Source organism: Rana temporaria, chromosome 5, assembly GCF_905171775.1.
Source record: "Rana temporaria chromosome 5, aRanTem1.1, whole genome shotgun sequence".
NCBI lineage: Eukaryota > Metazoa > Chordata > Amphibia > Anura > Ranidae > Rana > Rana temporaria.
In genome coordinates, this window is record NC_053493.1 from 201,420,256 (window position 1) to 201,441,505 (window position 21,250).

The following is a 21,250-nucleotide window of genomic DNA, read 5'->3' on the forward strand; positions in this document are numbered from 1 at the left end:
TAAAGAGGTATAACCCTTCCTTACTCTATCCAAAAAATTAAACAAAAAAGTTTTGCAGTTAGTTCTACTTTAATCTCCTTTAGCGCTACCAAAACTTTGCAATATGAGGACAAACCTAAGCAACCAATTAATCTAGTGTCAAATCAGGCAGGCCCTTGCACTACATAGTTGATGGTAGATCTAGAGGAGATTGTATAATGCATGGTTATCGTTAAACAGTTTAACACCTACAGTACATTGCTCATTGTCTTGGCACATGTTCTTGATTGCATAACATCCACCTTCTGCATCTTCAATTTTATAAATCACTGCTAGAATAACCTGTAACATATAACCTATAAAAATTATTCAAACCTATGTGACAACACAATTAGTGTAGTGAATAAATGTCCAAAAAAAGAAAAAGAAATAATGTCCCTGTAGCATGTGAAATATACCACACTAGCATGTGTGGGAAGCATTCAAATCCTTATTGGAATAACCATAGTAGTGAGTAGTATTAAAAGTCCAAATAGCTGTGAAGTTTCTTGGGACAAACAACACCCGGTGCACAAATGATTAAGTGAGCCACCACCACATGGACTGGGGCTTACCAGAACACATATAAATAACAGCGTTATTTAAAGATAACAGCAGGGGTCTCCAAGGGGTCTGGTCACAACACAGGATCAATGGATGTACTGCATATATCTTTCACTGGTATCTCCACGGAGGGATAAGATAAACTCGTACTGACAGACTCTCGGACCGTAGCAGGAAACAATGGCATGTCATGCAGAGAGAAAGCCGCACATAGCGTAATACGTCCAAAAAATACTTTTATTAAAAGTGTAAAAACCTACTTACATCAATTCAATGAAATATAGGCACATAAAAACAGTTAGCCGGCCGGCATAGATGGGAGCCCTTCCTCCTTGTATAAACGCGGTGACGTCACCGCGTTTATACAAGGAGGAAGGGCTCCCATCTATGCCGGCCGGCTAACTGTTTTTATGTGCCTATATTTCATTGAATTGATGTAAGTAGGTTTTTACACTTTTAATAAAAGTATTTTTTGGACGTATTACGCTATGTGCGGCTTTCTCTCTGCATGACATGCCATTGTTTCCTGCTACGGTCCGAGAGTCTGTCAGTACGAGTTTATCTTATCCCTCCGTGGAGATACCAGTGAAAGATATATGCAGTACATCCATTGATCCTGTGTTGTGACCAGACCCCTTGGAGACCCCTGCTGTTATCTTTAAATAATGCTGTTATTTATATGTGTTCTGGTAAGCCCCAGTCCATGTGGTGGTGGCTCACTTAATCATTTGTGCACCGGGTGTTGTTTGTCCCAAGAAACTTCACAGCTATTTGGACTTTTAATACTACTCACTACTATGGTTATTCCAATAAGGATTTGAATGCTTCCCACACATGCTAGTGTGGTATATTTCACATGCTACAGGGACATTATTTCTTTTTCTTTTTTTGGACATTTATTCACTACACTAATTGTGTTGTCACATAGGTTTGAATAATTTTTATAGATTGGCGCGATATTTTCTTTTTCCTATATTGTTTGTGCTATGACACGTTATTGCTGCCTTTTTTTATATTCATTTATTTAATCACGTTGTTTTGGTTAGCGCAATTTTTCTTTTAAAAATCTTGTAACATATAACCGATTGTCCCAGCAGAAGATATCAGCAGAAAATATCTAGAACAATAACTCCTCATAACGTGTGTAATTTCCAAAGGTTAACAACCGTAGTCTTAGGGGGTTCCCATTAGCAGATAAAAGGTCAAAGCAACAATCAGCAGAAGACAGAAAGGAGAAGAGAAGGTTTGGTAGGCTGCTGAAGGCATAAAAATATCCTCATAACGGTAAATGCTCACAACATTCTCTGAAACTGGAGGGGCATCAATATCATGTCTCGTTATAGAACCTGGAAGATGGCAAGAAAGACATCAATTATAATATGACTTTCATGTATGAACACCTGTGTTTTATAACTGCAAAGGGTTTGAAGTACTGACATTTCTGACACAAAGCTCCCTCCCACCTTAGGTACACCTTTTTGATGTATGGTTCTTCAAATCATATTAAACAGAACTCTTTTGACCTCTCTTATGCCGCGTACACACGATCGGTTCGTCTGATGAAAACAGTCCATTTTCATCAGACGAACCGATCGTGTGTACGCGGCATAAGAGAGGTCAAAAGAGTTCTGTTTAATATGATTTGAAGAACCATACATCAAAAAGGTGTACCGATCGTGTGTGGGCCCCATAGTTTTTTTCCCCATCGGTGAAAAAACTTAGAACCTGTTTTAAAATTATCTGATGGTTAAAAAACCGATTGAAAAAAACGATCGTCTCTGGGGAAATCCATTGGTTAACCACTTCCCTACCGGCCCATAGTAAAATGACGTCCACAAAGAACCTCTGCCGTTCAGAGTGGACGTCATATGACGTCCTGGGCTTTGTGGGGGGGATATCTGAATGATGCCTGCAGCTAGAGGCATCATTCAGATATCCTTCTCTTGCGCCGGCGATTCTGCACAACGTAAGAACGATCATAGCGGCGGTTCCACCGCTAGATCGTTCTTACAGGCGGCGGGAGGGGACATCCCCCCCCTCCCGCCGCCATCCGGGGCTTCTCCGGGCTCTCCCGTGCCATCGGGGGCCCGGAGAACGAATCGTCCGGCGCTCGCAGGAAGCATAGAGATGACTGGTGACCAGATGGTCACCAGTCATCTCTATGACCGTCGGAGGACCCGGGCGCGATGTGATGACGTCACGCCCGGGTCCCCGTAAGTAAACAAAGCCGCGATTGCGGCTGCTAAGCAACAGCAAGCATGAAATCGGTGAATTTTTTTTCACCGATTTCATGCTTTCCAGCCTGGAGGAGAGATGTGGGGTCTTATTGACCCCGCATCTCTCCATAAAGAGTACCTGTCACACACATTCCTATTACAAGGGATGTTTACATTCCTTGTAATAGGAATAAAAGTGATCAAAAAAAAAAAAAATTTTAAAAAAAAGTGTAAAAAAAAGAAATAAATATATAAAAAAAAAAAAAGAAATAAAATTTATTTTTTTAACGCCCCTGTCCCCGGTAGCTTGCGCGCAGAAGCGAACGCACACGCAAGTCCCGCCGACATATGTAAACGCCGTTTAAACCACATATGTGAGGTATCGCCGCGTGCGTTAGAGTGCCAGCAACAATTCTAGCACTAGATCTCCTCTGTAAATCTAAACTGGTAACCTGTAAAAAATTTCAAATCGTTGCCTATGGAGATTTTTAAGTACCAAAGTTTGGCGCCATTCCATGAGTGTGCGCAATTTTAAAGCGTGACATGTTAGGTATCTATTTACTCGGTGTAACATCATCTTTCCTATTTTACAAAAAAATTGGGCTAACTTTACTGTTTTTTAATTTTTTTAATTCATGAAACAATTTTTTTCCAAAAAAAAGGCGTTTGAAAAATTATTGCGCAAATACCGTGCAAGATAAAAGGTTTCAATGACCGTCGTTTTATTCCCTAGGGTGTCTGCTAAAAAAACATATATAATGTTTGGGGGTTCTGCGTAATTTTCTAGCAAAAAAATTATGATTTGTACATGTAGGAGAGAAGTGCCAGAATAGGCCTGGTATGGAAGTGTGTATAACTGCCCTGTATGGAAGAGGTTAAAAATCAACGCATGCTCAGAATCAAGTCGACGCATGCTCGGAAGCACTGAACTTCATTTTTCTCAGCACGTCGTTGTGTTTTACGTCACCGCGTTCTGACACGATCGGTTTTTTAACTGATGGTGTGTAGGCAACTGATGAAAGTCGGCTTCATCGGATATCTGATGAAAAAATCCATCAGACCGTTTTCATCGGATGAACCGATCGTGTGTACAGGGCATTACACCTCTGCTTGGTTTCTCCTTTCAAAAAACCCAGCCAGGACAATAAATGCAATACATTATTTTATTGTATTAAAGCTCAATCCAACGTTCAGTTTAAATAAGCTAAATACATTCCAATTGTATCAAAATAAAGGGTGTGCAAATGATTACAATTTAGAAATCAATATTACAATCAATATTACAAGAAACCCAGCAGGGAGTGTGTTGGATTTCTGTAGAGTGACAATTGGTTCCGCACAGAGAGCAGGTTTTGCTACTCAAGCTCTGGTTTCCTTCTAAAGAAAAAAAACTTCAAGGCCACTTTTACAGTGGCGTTAGAAAAAGTCCTGCTAGCAGCATTTTGGGGCGCCGTATACACCGCTCCTAAACCGCCCCTGCCCTTTAAAATGAATGGGGAACGCTACCGAACCCTTTCTTCGACCGCTAGCCAGAAAGCGCCGCTAAATTACAGTAATGTACTGCTAAAACTAGGCTCTCACTGCCCCAGTGTGAAAGTAGCCTAAGACAGTTTTGATGCATTTGGCATGTATTTAGCAGATTTAAACTGAAAGTTCAGTTGGGCTTTAAATTACTGAACAAAAAAAATCACAGTAGTTCACATTAACAGCATACATAGAAGTCTTTATCACAAGGCTGTCAGATTTTATTCTGGATCTGGCTGGTAAGAGTTAGAAAGGATAGAAGTGTACTGAAGAGCAGGATGATGTGATGAATAAGTAATATCTAATCACAGTAAAGTAAACACTTGTGTATCTGGATGATACATTGTAATATGCAGAAAATTACAGCAGTTCTTTCCAGTAGGCTGGGTGTCGGGCGAAGGCAGAGATTTCATGGAAATGGCTCTTTACATAAGTGGTACTGTATGTTCTAGAAAGCAAAATTGCTTTTTTTTTTGCTTGTTTGTTTTTTAAGCAAGAGCAATTTCCAGCTTCCGTAGACATTTAAGCAGTAATTTCAGGCAAATACCTAATCATAGTTTTATATGCCCTACATACAATATACAGTATATTTAACCTTTTTTTTTAAAAAAAGGTGTTTATTTCGATTTTACATAATAGAACATAAACAAGAAAGAGAACAACTCTGACACTCAATATAAATAAGAGGAATGTAAATCATTTCCATTACTCTTGGGTAAACTGTGTGTGTGGGATACCCAAACACTAGGAAATCAGACGCCCACCTTGCTCTCGCACAATAAAAAAAAAAAAATACATGTTGAAGGATGAGTTCACTTTTTTGGGGAAAAATAATAAATGCACATATTTTTCAGAAAGAAAATTGCATTTACCATTTTTTTCCTGTAGGAGCCTGTAAAGCATTGCACCCATGATCAGTACAATGCCAGGATCCTGCAGACAAGCAAAACAACCAGTAAAATAATAGACTGTTAGTATCAGTGATCAATTCTCAGAGCACACGGGGCTTGTGTCTGACTAAAAGTAAATTTCTATAGGCTGTTGCAAAAATACATTATTGGTTCCAATCTAAAAAAAATAAAAAAATTCCCAGAACCCAATACCCTCCACCACCATTGAGCCCAAGTAAACACTGGGCTGCGGGAATGAAGCCGTGAAGTTCAGCTTAGGGGAATGTGATCCGCCGTCAACTCTGGCAAGTGATGCTAAGCAACAAACGGCACCATCAGGGGAAGATCCTTCTCTCCTCCACAGAGATGTACTGGATGCAGTACCATGCGTGAGAGGTGTTTCTAAAGGAACGACCGCGAGACGAGTGCAAGACAGATCTCGGAAGAGTGGTCCGGGAGGAGATGAGGCTAGACGCCAGCAACAGAGCCCTCCGGTGGTTCGCAGCCCAACTGTGGCCAGGTACAGCAGATGGCAGCCCAACAGAAGGAGTTGGCTATGGCGGTGTGGGGCTGCTCCATCGTCGCTCCCAGACTTTGGGAGCGATGGGGAGTGGCGGCTGGAAGACATCCTGGATTTCTGAGATGAGGTGCTGGACCTCCCTGAAGAGGCGTGTGACCTGGAGGAATTGGAGTTCATGGTCCAGCAGGAATGGGATCTCGAGATTGCCTACAAGCGGCTGTTTGATGGTGATCAGCAGCCCGGCATGGCTCCCGTTGCCTGGAACTGTCTGAGAGAAGTAGCAGACAGTCGCGAAGATGCAGAGGAAATGGGGCCAGGGGTGCCCCTAGGTTTTCCTGTCCTAACCGCAACAGAAGAAGCGACAATGACAATGAGGGCAATGCGAGTGCTAGAATGCTGGAACGCACTGGAGGTTCCATAGGCAGCGAGACAAGCTAACAGCATAAAGGTCTCGGAAGGGGGAGTGAGAGGGGCGCTGGAAGGCTGGTAGATGGTAATCAGCAGCAAGTCCAGAGTATCGCATCCAGTGCCCCAGCAGAAGTGCTGGCTACGAGGAAGAGTTCCGCTGGCCTCTGCCCACCCTCACAGTCAGATCCAGTGAGTCCGAGAGATGATCTCCGTGAGCTGTTTCCCCAACAGCAGATATGCCCACCGGGAGTGGAGAAAGCAATTCTCCCTCCCCAGCAATTGGATACTACTCCAATGTTCATCCCCTCCAGCAGAAGCGCTGGCTACGGGGCAGAGATCCGCTGACCTCTGCCCAGCCCTCAGTATGTTTTTGGAGGATTTGGGAGACCTGTCAGAAGTCACCCCAGCAGCTGGTCACAGAATTGGAAGGGGAAAAAACCCTTCCCCCTCTCCAGCGGCTGAACTCTACCTTTGTATCTGCCCCCCCAGAAGAAGCATTGGCTATGGAGCAGAGCTCTGTTGGTCTCTGCCCAGCATCAGAAAAAGAGAAGGAGAGTCCGGGAGATAGTCCCCACAAGATACCTCCCCAGTGGCTGGTAACTACACCGGGAGGAAAGCAAGTACCTTTTCCTCCCCAACAGCTTAGCACTACTAGCCTACGTGCCCTTCCAGCTGAAGCACTGGCATCGGGGCAGAGGGTTATTCACTTCTACCCAATACCTCCAACCCAGCCTCGGATCACAGGAGTGTGGAGAGCAGCGGCTGTACGGGAGACCGTATGTGCGGTTTTGCTCCCCAGTGCCTGAGTCGTACTGTTCCTTTTGCTATTTGCCTGGGGTGGGAGTTTGTGACTAAAGCAGGTCCAGACCAGTTGAGGGTCAGGGACCTGGTTAGTAATTTTTTTTAAATGGGAGAAATGTGACAGAACCCACTGTCACTTTGTGTTTTGGAGGGGGCTATGGGCTGGCCTCCTACCCACAGACTTTGGCCCAGCAGAGAACGAGAGACTTGGGGACAAAATGGCATTGGGATAATGTAATGAGGTCTCTATGTAAGCTGCATTGCCTTCTCCCCCATCCCCCCTCTTTTCACTGTGTTTAATAATGTTAAGTCATGGCACATAGACAAAAGGTGTGAAGACACATCCCAGCAGGGGAATGTGTAAGGAGTTGCTGCCTGCTTATCATAAGCCTTTGGTGTGTTTCAGCTGTAGTTTGATTGAATTTACAGGTGTCGAGTTTCCATGGGTTCTTCCTTGTCCCCTACCCCCTCTATGACAAGCCTAAGGGGAGTGTCCCTAACTATGTTTAACCACTTAAGACCCGGACCTTTAGGCAGCTAAAGGACCTGGCCAGTTTTTGCGATTCGCCACTGCGTGGCTTTAACTGACAATTGCGCGGTCATGCGATGTGGCTCCCAAACAAAATTGGCGTCCTTTTTTTCCCACAAATAGAGCTTTATTTTGGTGGTATTTGATCACCTCTGCGGTTTTTATTTTTTGCGCTATAAACAAAAATAGAGCGACAATTTTGAAAAAAATTCAATATTTTTTTCTTTTTGCTATAATAAATATCCCCCAAAAATATATATAAAAAAAAAAGTTTTTCCTCAGTTTAGGCCGATACGTATTCTTCAAACTATTTTTGGTAAAAAAAATCGCAATAAGCGTTTATTGATTGGTTTGCGCAAAATTTATAGCGTTTACAAAATAGGGGATAGTTTTATTGCATTTTTATAATTTTTTTTTTTTTTACTACTAATGGCGGCGATCAGCGATTTTTTTCGTGACTGCGACGATATGGCGGACACTTTGGACAATTTTGACACATTTTTGGGACCATTGTCATTTTCACAGCAAAAAATGCATTAAGAATGCATTGTTTACTGTGAAAATGACAATTGCAGTTTGGGAGTTAACCACAAGGGGGCGCTGAAGGGGTTAAGCGTGACCTCATCTGTGTTTCTAACTGTAGGGGGGTGTGGCTGTAGGTGTAACGTCATTGATTGTGTTTTTCTATATAAGGGAACACACGATCAATGACGGCGCCACGGTGAAGAACAGGCAAGCTGTGTTTACACTCAGCTCTCCCCTTTGTTTTAGCTCCGGGGACCGAACGCGGGACTCCAGCGGCGATCGGGTCCGCAAGGTCCCGCGGCCGTAGTCACGGAGCTTCGGACCGGGTCGCGTGCATGCGCCAGCGGCACACGTGCACGACCCCACGGCTGGGCTTAAAGGGCAACGTACAGGTACGTGGATGTGCCCAGCCATGCCATTCTGCCTGCGTATATCGGCGTGAAGGGGTCCTTAAGTGGTTAAAAGTGTATGTTTTGTACTTAATAAAGAGTTTTATGTTCTGCATGTTTAACCCTCAACATCTATGTGGTTTGCCTGATTGTTAGGGGGTTAAGGGCTGGTTATGGCGAGTCTGTCGGCTGCGGGTACGTCTGGAGAACAGGAGACACAGGTCTGGTGGAGGTGCCCAGCTGGGGGAAACCGAGATCCGGCACAGCGTGAAGGGGCAGAAAGTGTGTTATTGGTAGGATTAATAGGTAAAAGGTAAAAAAGCATAAAGAAAGAAAACGAATACAGCTTCTACATAAAACAACTTGCATGCTGCAATATATTAAAGTTTTTGCTTCTGGCTCACACTGATGCCTTTTTCTCTCCCAATGTTAGTGCTCCTGTGCAGGGCATTAGTGAAAATGTATACTACGTATTTTTGAAAACCATATCTGGGCATAATTGGTTTATAGTAGAAAAAAATTATTTTTCCTTTACTTCTACATGCTACAAATCCATTTGCCTACATGCCAAAATTGGTACAGCTTCTGCTGTACTGCTTGGCCACTTAGGATGTAAGCTCTGCAGGTCTCAAAGACCCCCTTCTCTTGTTGGCTTTTCACAAAGTAAAGTCTGGGACTGCGTGTTTTGTGATTGGTCAGGACATGACAATAGCGCTGAGGGTTTATAAGATCCTGAGTGGCCTGAAAGTACAGAGGGAGCTGTGCTATCCCAGCATGTAATAAAACTGATCTACGTTCAGGGTCTCACAGCCACCCCTGCACGCCTGTCAGATTGGGACGTGTGACTATGTCCGTACTGCTTCTGCGTCTGCATTCACTTATATGGAAAGCCTGCACGCAGCTCCAAGCAGCTTCAGCCACATACACAAATGCCTATTTTACAATTGACGGGTCTTAGCGCCTATATGAATGGGGCCTATTACTAATAATAGTTGTTTATCTGTAATCTATCATAACATAACATTTTTTTTTTAAATTTCTTACCTTGAATTGCTGGTCCCCAGGCAAACAGATAGTACCAGCTTAAGTGCAAATCCACTATTGTCTCATCTCTGGGAACATACACAGGGCGTTTAAACCGACAAGTCACTCGATTGTTTTCAAACACACCTTCCTCATCTCTAGCTGGATTTCTCTGAATTTCTTTAGCCCACTGGCCAACATTATAAAAATGCTGGATGCGTACTCTCCCATTATCATCATGCACACAGGCCATGACATCATCGCCTCCCTGAAACAGAAAGTTCTGATTAGGAGCTGTGAACGGTATACAGAGTATTTGTACTGGGGCAACTACATAATGATAAGATAAGCAGGCCTTTGCTCCTCCTTTGTAAATATAAGTGTTTAAAACATTTATCATTTATATAACCTGCACTAGCTTTCTTTGTTAGATTTATTACTTCGTACAGTACCACGGGAGATGAAGAAGATGAAATTACTATACAAACTAATAATAATAATAATAATAATAAATATAACCCCCCAGATAACATCACATTGATCATCACACAACCAGACTTATTCAGTAAAACGGTCAAAGATAAATGATATCGCTCATAGTTCAAAACCTATACCAATTAATCAAGCTACCATTTACTGATGTTGATGCAATAAAATATTGATTGAAATAGAATATTGAACTTTTCCTGCTTTTCCTAACGTTAATAAATATGCCCAGTTATGTCTAGGGCTGTGTGACAGGACCACCCCTCTTTTTATCTTTGTAGTTAACCCCTTAACGCACTGTGGTTGGGTTCCACAGTGGTCACATGATCAGGAGCCTGTCCCACAGGCACCCAATCAGAAGCCTTGCCTGAGAGCTGTCAGTTGGGTCAGTGTGCTGGCCTCAAGAGTGGACAAAAGAGCAACTAATTAACATGAAGAAGATATTTAGCTTTGATGTAACTCATTTATTAAAGCGGATGTGCCATGGGAAAAAAATATTAAAAGCCAGCAGCTACAAATACTGCAGCTGCTGACTTTTAATATTAGGACACTTACCTGTCCTGGAGTCCAGCGCCGATCGCAGCAGAGGACGAGCGATCGCTCGTCTCTCTGCTGCACCCCCCCACCATCCACGCTGAGGGAACCAGGAAGTGAAGCGCTGCGGCTTCACTGCCCGGTTCCCTACGGTGCATGCGCGAGTCGCGCCGCGCCCGCCGATTGGCTCCCGCTGTGTGCTGGGAGCCGAGTGTTCCCAGCACACAACGGGGGGGGGGGGGTGACGGGATGTGACGGAATGCCCGTCTTTTGCCCGTGAATGCCGGGCCGGAAGTGGGTGCAAATACCTGTCTTTAGACAGGTATCTGCACCCCCCTCCCCCTGAAAGGTGTCAAATGTGACACTGGAGGGGGGAGGGTTCCGATCAGCGGGACTCCACTTTAGGGTGGAGAACCGCTTTAAGGCTGGGTTCACACCGTTGCGATTTGGATGTGGGGTTCCCTGCATCCAATTCGCAATAGCAGGAGATTTTCACTGGCTCTCAATGCAGCCAGCTCATATATCTCCGCTGTAGCTCCGGTGCGAATTCGCACTGGAGCCCTGTGAGTCTTTTGGTCCATTTTAGGTCCGAATTCAGCCAAAAATTGGGGCAGAATTTTGACCTGAAATGGTAAATGGGGACGCACAGTACACTTGATGGGAGCCGAATCAGTATTAGGTGTAAACCCAGCCTCACACAAAGTTGAGTCAAATTTGGTTGGTTGCCAGTAAGCAGTGTGTGGCAAGTATAAGCCTTCTTTGACATAGGCAATTAAGTGCATCAGCAGATTCTTGCAGCTAGGATCAGCATGGGTCATTCGACTTGTACGTCAGGCTGAGAGGAGCTGTTGCTGTTCCAATGTATCCATACATCCAGTGGTTAGGGACAGATGTCCAACCTTGGATGCATCTGTCTATGTCCAGAATCACTCATCCATAACTGTACATAACTGCTGGATGTGCAAATACATGTGAACAGCAACAAATCCCCTCATCCTGTCATTGCTTTGTACAAACGTCTCAGCCACAGCTGTTCACATACACCTATGATCCAAGCTGCGAGAATCTGCTTAGGTTTAACCTATCGTGTGAAAAAGACCCTATACTTGTCACACACTGCTTACTGGCACCCAATCTAATTTGACTCAACTTTGTATAAATGAATGACTTAGGCCTCGTACACACGATAGGTTAAACAGGGGACAACGGTCTGATGGACCGTTTTCATCGGTCAAAACCGATCGTGTGTGGGCCCCATAGGTTATTTAACAATCGGTTAAAAAAAAGCCAACTTGTTTTAAATTTAACCGATGGATTGCTAACCGATAGGACAAAACCGATCGTTAGTAGGCACGATCATCGGTTAAAAATCCATGCATGCTCAGAATCAAGTCGACGCATGCTTGGAAGCATTGAACTTCGTTTTTTTCAGCACGTCGTTGTGTTTTACATCACCGCGTTCTGACACGATCGTTTTTTTAAACGATGGTGTGTAGGCGCGACGGACCATCAGTCAGCTTCATCGGTTAACCGATGAAAACGGTCCATCGGTCCGTTCTCATCGGATGGACCGATCGTGTGTATGCGGCATTACTTCAAAGCTAAACATCTTCCTTATGTTAAATTTATGCTATTTTGTCCTCTCTTGTAACAGCAGTTTCCACAAGCTATATTGCATATACAACAGTATACAGTGGGTATTAATTGTGAAGCAGTTGTAGTCCTGACTGCTATGGCCAGATCTTATTTATGACTATTTTAAATTGTCATTGTGTTACATGTTTTTTTTATATTAGGTTTACCATTTTTTTGTCTGAAGAAAACCCAACAGCTACCCATCCATCAGTGTCAGCACTGAGCTCAAACTCCACATCGGCACCAATACGACGATAGCTGAGAAAGTAATCACAGGTCTCCGCATTACACCCTGGTTTGCCATACCTAAAATTAGAAAAACAATTCACTGTGAATAAATGTATATAAAAAAGAAAACAGTATATTTTTTACATGTGCCAAGAGAATTACTACATGTGTAATTTGAAAGGAAGAATTACAGAAGCTCTAAAATATAATATGTAATGCATAGGATTAGGGATATCTAAATATTACAGTATATAGCAGTTTAAAAAATACAGTGTTTTTGAGTATAACTAAAGAAAAATTTTCTTTTTTAGATTTAGATATAGCGGTGAGGGGCTAAAACCTTGGTATTTGCTCTCCCGTTACGGCAACCTTTCTACTTGTCCTGATCACCAATGTTACTGGGAATAAAAGTGAAGGTATATACAAAATTTTGAGTTACCACAAGGACCGGAATAGAAGGGAAATATTGTCCCCATCTTTCAAAAGTTAGGTATGCATTGTCTTATTTTTATTGGTGGCCTTTGCCTTGAAGTGGTCATTTTACTTTAGACTCTATAGACATAAAGCTAAAATAGATTAAAGATTTATTTTCTTTAAAGCGGGAGTTCACCCATTTATTAATTTTTAGACCTTTTCCCCTTAGATTCCTGCTCGTTTTGTCTAGGGGAATCGGCTAGTTGTTTTAAAATATGATCCGTACTTACCCGTTTTCGAGATGCATCTTCTCTGTCGCTTCCGGGTATGGGTCTTCGGGAGCGGGCGTTCCTTCTTGATTGACAGTCTTCCGAGAGGCTTCCGACGGTCGCATCCATCGCGTCACTAGTAGCCGAAAGAAGCCGAACGTCGGTGCGGCTCTATACTGCGCCTGCGCACCGACGTTCGGCTTCTTTCGGAAAATCGTGACGCGATGGATGCGACCGTCGGAAGCCTCTCGGAAGACTGTCAATCAAAATAGGAACGCCCAGTCCCGCAGCCCATACCCGGAAGCGGCGGAGAAGATGCATCTCGTAAACGGTAAGTACAGCTCATATTTTAACAACTAGCCGATTCCCCTAGACAAAACGAGCATTCATCTAAGGCAGAGGTGGGCAAACTACGGCCCGGCGGACCTTTTAATCCGGCCCCCGGGCGGATCGCTAGAAATAGCATTGTAGTGGATGGCCGTGGCGGAACTACCACCATAGCGACCCACGCGGGCGCTATGGGGCCCGCAGCTGAGTGAGGTTCGGGGGGGCCCGCAGTCCGATATTTGTTTATGACCGGGCCGCACAGCGGGAGGTAAGCGGGGACCGCGGCCTGGAGAGGGTTAACACAGGCCGCGGTCACCGCTTACCTCCCTCTATGCGGCTGTGCCTGTGTCTCCTCTAGTCTCCAGGCTCTCCTACCCAATGTCATCTATCATCAGAGCAGGGCTGGGAGAAGCCGGAGACACTGAACAGCATGAGTGCTGTGCAGGGATCCGTGGTTGCTAGGAAGCAGGTCGGATACAATCAAAACAGCTATTGCTGTCCCCGCACACGCTCTGCTGCCTGCAGTAGCTAGGCAACGCCAACGCTGCCAGGGCTGGGGCCGCTGATGACGTATGACGTCTGACGTCTGGAGACCCCGCCCACCCAGACAGATTACGTCCATTCAAAAAACAACAGGAGGGAGGAAGACACGTGTGAAGTGAAGCCATCAGATCGGAAGACAAGTAAAGGAGACACAGAAGAAGCAAAACAGGTAAACGAGAAAGGGGGTAATGGAGGAGGAGACAGGAAAGTGTAAATCGATAAAGATGAATGGTGGCACTGGCAAAAAGGAGATAAGAAAGGGGGAAGAAGAGGGAAGAACAGATAGAAAAAAAAGGGGACTATATAAAGAGAAAATAAGGAAAACAGAAAAGCAGAGGAAAATAAGAGAAAAAATACGAGTGAAAAATAAAAAGATGATAGAGAAATGAGAATAGGAAAAAAGGAAGAAAGGAGTGGGAAAAGGAGACAAATTAAGAGGATAAGGTACAACTGAGAAAAATGTATGAAAATAAACTTTAAAAAAAAAAAACTGGTGGCACACTGGCAGCAATTGATGGCACACTGGCAGCAATTGATGGCACACTGGCAGCAATTGATGGCACACTGATGGCACACTGGCAGCAATTGATGGCACACTGATGGCACACTGGCAGCAATTGATGGCACACTGGCAGCAATTGATGGCACACTGGCAGCAATTGATGGCACACTGGTGGCACACTGGCAGCAATTGATGGCACACTGGCAGCAATTGATGGCACAATGGCAGCAATTGATGGCACACTGGTGGCACACTGGCAGCAATTGATGGCACACTGGCAGCAATTGATGGCACACTGGTGGCACACTGGCAGCAATTGATGGCACACTGGCAGCAATTGATGGCACACTGGTTTATGTATGTCTTAGTGATTGATTAACATCACAACTTCATTGATTTGAAATTGATACCCTTATTTTTTGTATGATTTTTGCTTTTTCTCATCACTGCCACACACATGCAGCCATGCATTGCACGTGTGTGGCAGTAATGAGCAAAACTAAAAATCATACAAAAAAATCATACAAAAAAAAGCTATCAATGAAGTTGTGATGTGAATCAATCACTAAGACAATAAGACATACATAAACCATAATTTTCACTAATATGAGTCACAAATAGTGAAAAATGTTCATTGTTTTGGGAAATTTTGTTTAATACATTTTTTTTTCTTGTAAGGCAACCTCACTTTTTCATTGTTTAACTATAACAAGTACTCGTACCAGTTGTCCAACAATGATATTTACTGCTTTTTATAAAGAAATACAATTGATTTTATGCAGTATTGAGTTTAGCCTTTTGGCCTGGCCCTCCAAAATATTTTTAGTTTCTCATGTGGCCCCATCGAAAAAATAATTGCCCACCCCTGATCTAAGGGGAAAATGTGTTCTCTATGGGTGAACCTCCGCTTTAAAGTAAGGCCAATGTGGTGCCTATATTTAAAAAGGGATCAAAGTCTTTACCAAGTAACTACAGACTGCATAGTTTAACTTCTATAGTCGGGAAGATACTTGAGAATTTAATAAAAAGACCACATAGAGGAGGTTTTGTTAGAAAACAATCTTTTAAGCAATAGACAGCATGGAATTTATAAGAGAACAATGTTTTCAAACAAATTTGCTTTTTTTTTTTTAAATGAGGAAGTAAGCAAAACTCAGACAGACAGGAGACTCAGGGATTTTAATTCCCTTAGCACCAGAAGTTCAGCACCAGGAAGAGGATCGAACACCCTCCACAGAAGATTTCAACAGCATACAGCTGCCTGCATGACATGGGACATACAGTACATCATTAAAGGTAAGTGATGTGACTGCAGCTATAGGATATTTTTTTTTTATACAGAATGGAAGATTCCCTCACAAGTTTTTTTAAGCAGCCAAGAAAAATATTCACATTTTTAATAAAAATCATTTTATTTTATCAAAAAGCAATTTACAATTTCAAGAAAGTTGTAAAAAATGAGCTCTGGCATTTACAGAAGAAAATTATTTTTTGTCTAAACTACAGCTTTTTTTATTATTATTATTCTTTATTTTATCAAAATGTATCATACACAAAGAAGTAAAACATTTTCCCTTCAGAATAGGGATATACATTAGCAAATTTTATTTCCAAACCTTTACCTACCCTTACCCTCCTTCCACCCCATTCGTAGACCCTTCTTTCTCCTTTTCTCTAAATACTCTTAATCTCACTATAGTTCTTTGTTAATTTAGACTTTTTTCACTTTTCCCATCTCTTAATGAATCCCTCTCTAGTATTCTCATGGCTATGCTTAGATATTCCATGTTATATATCTCTTCTATTTTGTCAAACCACTCAAGTTTTTGGGCTTTCTACTTCCTTCCATTTCCTCGGTATCAAGCTTTTTGCAGCGTTCATCATACGTAAAATCATTGAGTTTCTATATTCTTTTGTCAGAATATCTACCCCATGAAATAGACATGTCCATGGTTCCTCATGTATATCTATGTTAGTAATTTAACGTATAGCTCAGTATTTCCTTCCAAACCATTCTAATTTTGGGGCACCCCCACCATATATGGGCAACGGTTCCCGTTTGTTTACAGCCCCGCCAACGCTCCGTTGTTCGTCCTATTTGATATTTCCCTAGTTTTTCTGTAGTTCTATACCACCGGGTTACGCACTTATAGTTCATTTCCACCATCCAATTGTTTACTGATGATCCATGTACAAGTTTCAGGAATTTTCCTACTTCTTGGTTCCTTCCTCGTTTCCCCAATTCCCTCTCCCAATTTTTTATAAATTTCGGAATTTCCAGCTCTTCCACTATCAAAGTTTTATATATCCTAGATATATTCCCACTTGTTTTTTTGATGGTACATAATCGCTCTATCAATGTAAGTGCTTCTCCTTCTCTTATTGGGTGAGGAAGTGCTGCTATGAAGTGTTTGAGCTGAAAATACCTCCATTCATTAATCTCCAGCACATCTTGTTTTATTTTTAACTCTTGTAAAGTGCAAATTGTTCCCCCTTTATTATATCACGTAGTTGTGCATTTTTCTTTTTTAATCCAATTCCCCCTATCAAACTTTTCCCCAGTGCAAATAACTAATTTTCCTTTAGTGCCATCAATGGTGAATTATATTTCCATTTATTTTTCTTGTGTAGTGCATCCCAAATTTTCAATACTATCCATGTCAATGTGTGTGGATTTTCTCCCAATGTCCTATAATGTGGTGGTATTCATATGTTCCTTCCTAATTGTGTGTTAGCCATTATGTGTTCTATATTGACCCACCTTTTCTCATTATTTGATTTAGCCCATTCAACCACGCGCTCCAGAACCACCTCGTAGTATTTTTGAAAGTCAGGTACAGGTGAAAGTCAGGTGTAGTTTAGGTACAGGCCTCAACTACAGCTTTAATACTGCAAAATAATTCAATCAGAAACTAACCTAAAACATCCTTTAGTTTTACCACAGTCATCCACACGTATCCTTGCAAATGGATCTACTGGAGGAGCAGTGGGGAAAGGATATCCTGCAAAACAGAAGAAAATTTAGTACCTTCCTACACCCTCTGTTTCTTCCTCGTTCTACTCCTGCTCACTATTTTTATAGTTTTTGTAACGCTTTTTTTTTTTGTGGAATAACGTAATACTTACCTGCTCTGTACATTGGTATTGCATAGAGCGGCCCTAAACCGCCTCTTCTGGGGTCCACTGTCATTTCTCTAGGCTCCTCCTCTTCTGTGTGCGCCACCACTTTAATTGCAGTGGATACCAATCTAGTCACCACTTCCTATCACGCATCCTTTAAAGCGGAGTTCCACCCACTTTTATTTTCTTCTCGATAGCTTTGAAATTGACCATAGTGTCAGCAATGGGCATTTTTTTTTTGTTTAGTTATCTTACCAGGATTCTAAGCTCTTTATTTTCACTTCTGCCTTCTTCCACCCACAGCTATGTGTGTCATATTCAGTGGTGCACTGTCTCCTGGGAGATGTCTGTCATGATTGCAAGAAGGCAGTGGGCATCGCAGCTCAGTATCTGAGCTGTGAGGTGTGCATAATGCGCATGCGCGAGATCGGGCAGTGAATGCTGGTTATTCAGCAGCACCGTAACCTGGAAGATTATCCACGTGGGCTTCACCTGCCCAAAAGCAAGATGGGAACGCACAACAAGAAGAAATATAAGGTTATTTTTTTTAAATAAAATCTTAACTATAGCGGCGCAATTTAGAAGACTAAATGTGTGCCACAATATAATAGTATGGTGATAATAGATATATAAGAGGTCCATTTATAAGGGTGTTGAGTTATTCACTTTACAGTCAACACAGAGGACAAGGGGGCACTCTTTACGTCTAGAGGAAAAGAGATTTCATCTCCAAATATGGAAAGGTTTATTCACAGTAAGAGCTGTGAAAATGTGGAATAGACTCCCTCCAGAGGTGGTTCTGGCCAGCTCAGTAGATTGCTTTAAGAAAGGCCTGGATACTTTCCTAAATGTACATAATATAACTGGGTACTAACATTTATAGGTAAAGTTGATCCGGGGAAAATGCCTCTCAGGGAATCAGGAAGGAATTTTTTCGCCTGCTGTAGCAAATTGGATCATGCTCTGCTGGGGTTTTTCGCCTTCCTCTGGATCAACTGTGAGTATAGATTTGGGTGTATGTGATTGTACAATATTTTTTATTTTATTTATTTTTATGGTTGAACTAGATGGACTTGTGTCTTTTTTCAATCTGACTAACTATGTAACTATAGATGGATTTAAAAAAAATAGCTATACGTCGTTGGAACTCCGCTTTAATACAATTTAAAGACGCTTCTATTTACTTAGACCCGGTTCACACTGGGGCCGCACGACTTTGGGGGCGACTCGGCAAGGCGACCTGAAGACAACTTCAGGGGCGACTTGCAAAATGACTTCCGTATAGAAGTCGCCCTGAGTCGCCCCCAAAGTCGTACAAGAACCTTTTTCTAAGTCGGAGCAACTTGCGTCGCTTCTATCAGAACGGTTCTATTGAATAGAACGGGACGCGACTTGTCGTTGCTTCTATTAGAACGGTTCTATTGAATAGAACGGGACGCGACTTGTCAGGCGGCTGAGTTGCCTGACGAGTCGCCCCAGTGTGAACCGGCTCTTACATTATTATTCAGTAATTGTAGTGTTACATTATTTATTGAGAGACAAATAAACTTTGGCCATAGTCACCTAAAACTGCCATATATATGTTAAATGTATGTTGTTTATTGAGCAGTCATAACATCTACTGCAAAACCTTTTATATCTTACATAATAATGAATAATAACAACAGCAAATTATATAAATATGCCAATTAAATACAAAAGCAGGCGACGTGTATATTTGTAAAGGTATGCCAATACTGTATTTATTTGATATTTGACTATACACACATAAGAACTCCTAGCAGATTCAATAAACTAAATTTTACATGGAATTATCACGGGTAAATTTGTCAAGATATTAGCTGCCTGTACAGTAGGGTTTATACTGGGGGAGGTATACTCAACGATCAGACTCGTTGAAAAATAAAAGCCTCCAGCCTGTAAATGAGCACTGCCATATATTATACGTACAGGCTGCAGTGTGATCTCAGTGACATATTTCTATTACTATGATTGTCAGAATGAAGAAATAAATAAAAAAAATACATTGAAAAAAATCGAAAACCATTTAATTTTGCTTTTTTCTGCGTTTATCAGCCTATAATAAACAAAACAAAGCATGGTTTTATTTAAAACAGTTCACCAAATAAAAGCCTTATAAATCCTTAAAAAATGGGTTAGGTATGCAAATTAAGAGTAATTGTCAAAATAAAGTAATAAGGCTGAAGGTTTTTTATAAAGGTAAACAACCTTTTGTGTGAATCTTGTGCACGGTCTATTTGCCTTTAGTAAATCAACCCGAATGTAGCAGTGGCTGATCTGTGTACATTTGTGAACAGGTACACGGATTTACAAACTGTGTCGCCTCAGTGCAAGAAGTAGATGCTGATCCTGAATAAAGGTGGCTGTGACTTTCTGAAGAGTAAAGCAGATGAAGTTATTTTCCAGAGGTGTATTGTGATCTCTGAGAGGAAATACACTTAAGCCTCGAACACACGACCAGTTTTCCCATCGGGAAAACTGCCATGACAGCTTTTGGCCGGGAAAACTGTCCGTGTGTATGCTTCATGGGAGTTTTCCCGACAGGAAAACCGCTGGGAAACCTGGCAGGAAAAATGAGAACCAGCTCGCTTTTTTCCCACCGGGATTCCTGGTGGTTTTTAACCTGGCAGTTTTCCTATGGGGAAAGCATGCGGGGGAGCATACACACGGCCGGGTTTCCTGGCCAAAGCTCTCATGGCAGTTTTCCTGCAGCAATGGACAGGGGGGGTGTGCCCTTTAATGGACCTGGTGTCTATAGAACAGTGCACAAGACTGTAATTACGTGCACTGCTTGTTTCAAACAAACAGAAGCAAGCAAGAAAGGGAGAGGTGTGGGAGCTCACAGAGGGCCTTACAAGGAATGAGAAAAACACAGTAAGAAACAAGTTACCAAAACCTATATTACAGGGACCCTGAATAATGGATGTGTATGGATTATTTATGGAGAATAAGGATATTGTTTAGTGCCACTTTAACATGAATAATGAGAAAATATGTACAGGTATAGGTGATGGAAGATCCCTTTTAAATGAGCAATGTGCCTTATATATAATATATATAATATTATTTTATATTTGGGTGGTTGCCTGCAGACTAAAGCACCCAGTGGCTTTTTAAGGGCTGCCACTCTGCACCAGATCACCAGGTACGTGATCTGACACTTCCGGGACACTGTGGGAGCAAATCAGCGGGTCCGGCAGACGCGATGTCCGCAAGGGCCCCCCAATTGTTCAGGAGAAAGGAAGAACGATAGTCTGCCTATGTAAACAAGGCAGATCACCGTTCTGGGAGAGGGGAATGTGCTGTTCCTGTGTTCAGATCTTTTCATTCCCCCAGTGAAAGCACATCCCCCACAGTTAGTAATAACTCCTAGGAAACACATTTAACCCTTTGATCGACCCTGATATTGACCCCTTCCCTGCAAGCGTCATTAGCACTGATCAATGTATTAGGCTCAACTTACACTGGTGCGATGCAGGAAACCCTGCGAATCCAGTGCGGGAAACCCTGCATCTCACTTGAATCACCGGTGGTTCACACAGTCCTCTGAGAACCGCTACAGGTGTCAATACAAAGTTAATGACACCCCCAAATTGGTTCGCAGATCACAGTGTGAACTTTGAATTTGGACAGGAATCGGATCGCATGGGTATGAATACTGTGATGTGATCCAATTCTGGCGCGGACAAAAAAAAAAGGGTCCTGCGCGAGTTTGGCCTGAATGCGATGCCAATTTAGCTTTTGCGCAAACCAATCAATATACG

At 42.5% G+C, this 21,250-nt stretch overlaps 1 protein-coding gene across 2 annotated transcripts in view; it reads right to left on the reverse strand.

The window, feature by feature from the left end:
* FRRS1L (ferric chelate reductase 1 like) overlaps window positions 1-21,250 on the reverse strand; it is a 29,282-nt gene continuing 8,032 nt past the window's right edge. For both annotated transcript variants that reach the window (XM_040353482.1, XM_040353481.1), the window contains exons 3-7: window positions 17,263-17,347; window positions 12,230-12,368; window positions 9,429-9,675; window positions 1,665-1,928; window positions 1-335 (exon numbers count right to left, since the gene is read on the reverse strand). In XM_040353482.1, the coding sequence (XP_040209416.1) occupies window positions 1,756-1,928; window positions 9,429-9,675; window positions 12,230-12,368; window positions 17,263-17,347 (644 nt within the window). In that variant the 3' untranslated portion in view covers window positions 1-335; window positions 1,665-1,755. The remainder of the gene's footprint in view (window positions 336-1,664; window positions 1,929-9,428; window positions 9,676-12,229; window positions 12,369-17,262; window positions 17,348-21,250) is intronic.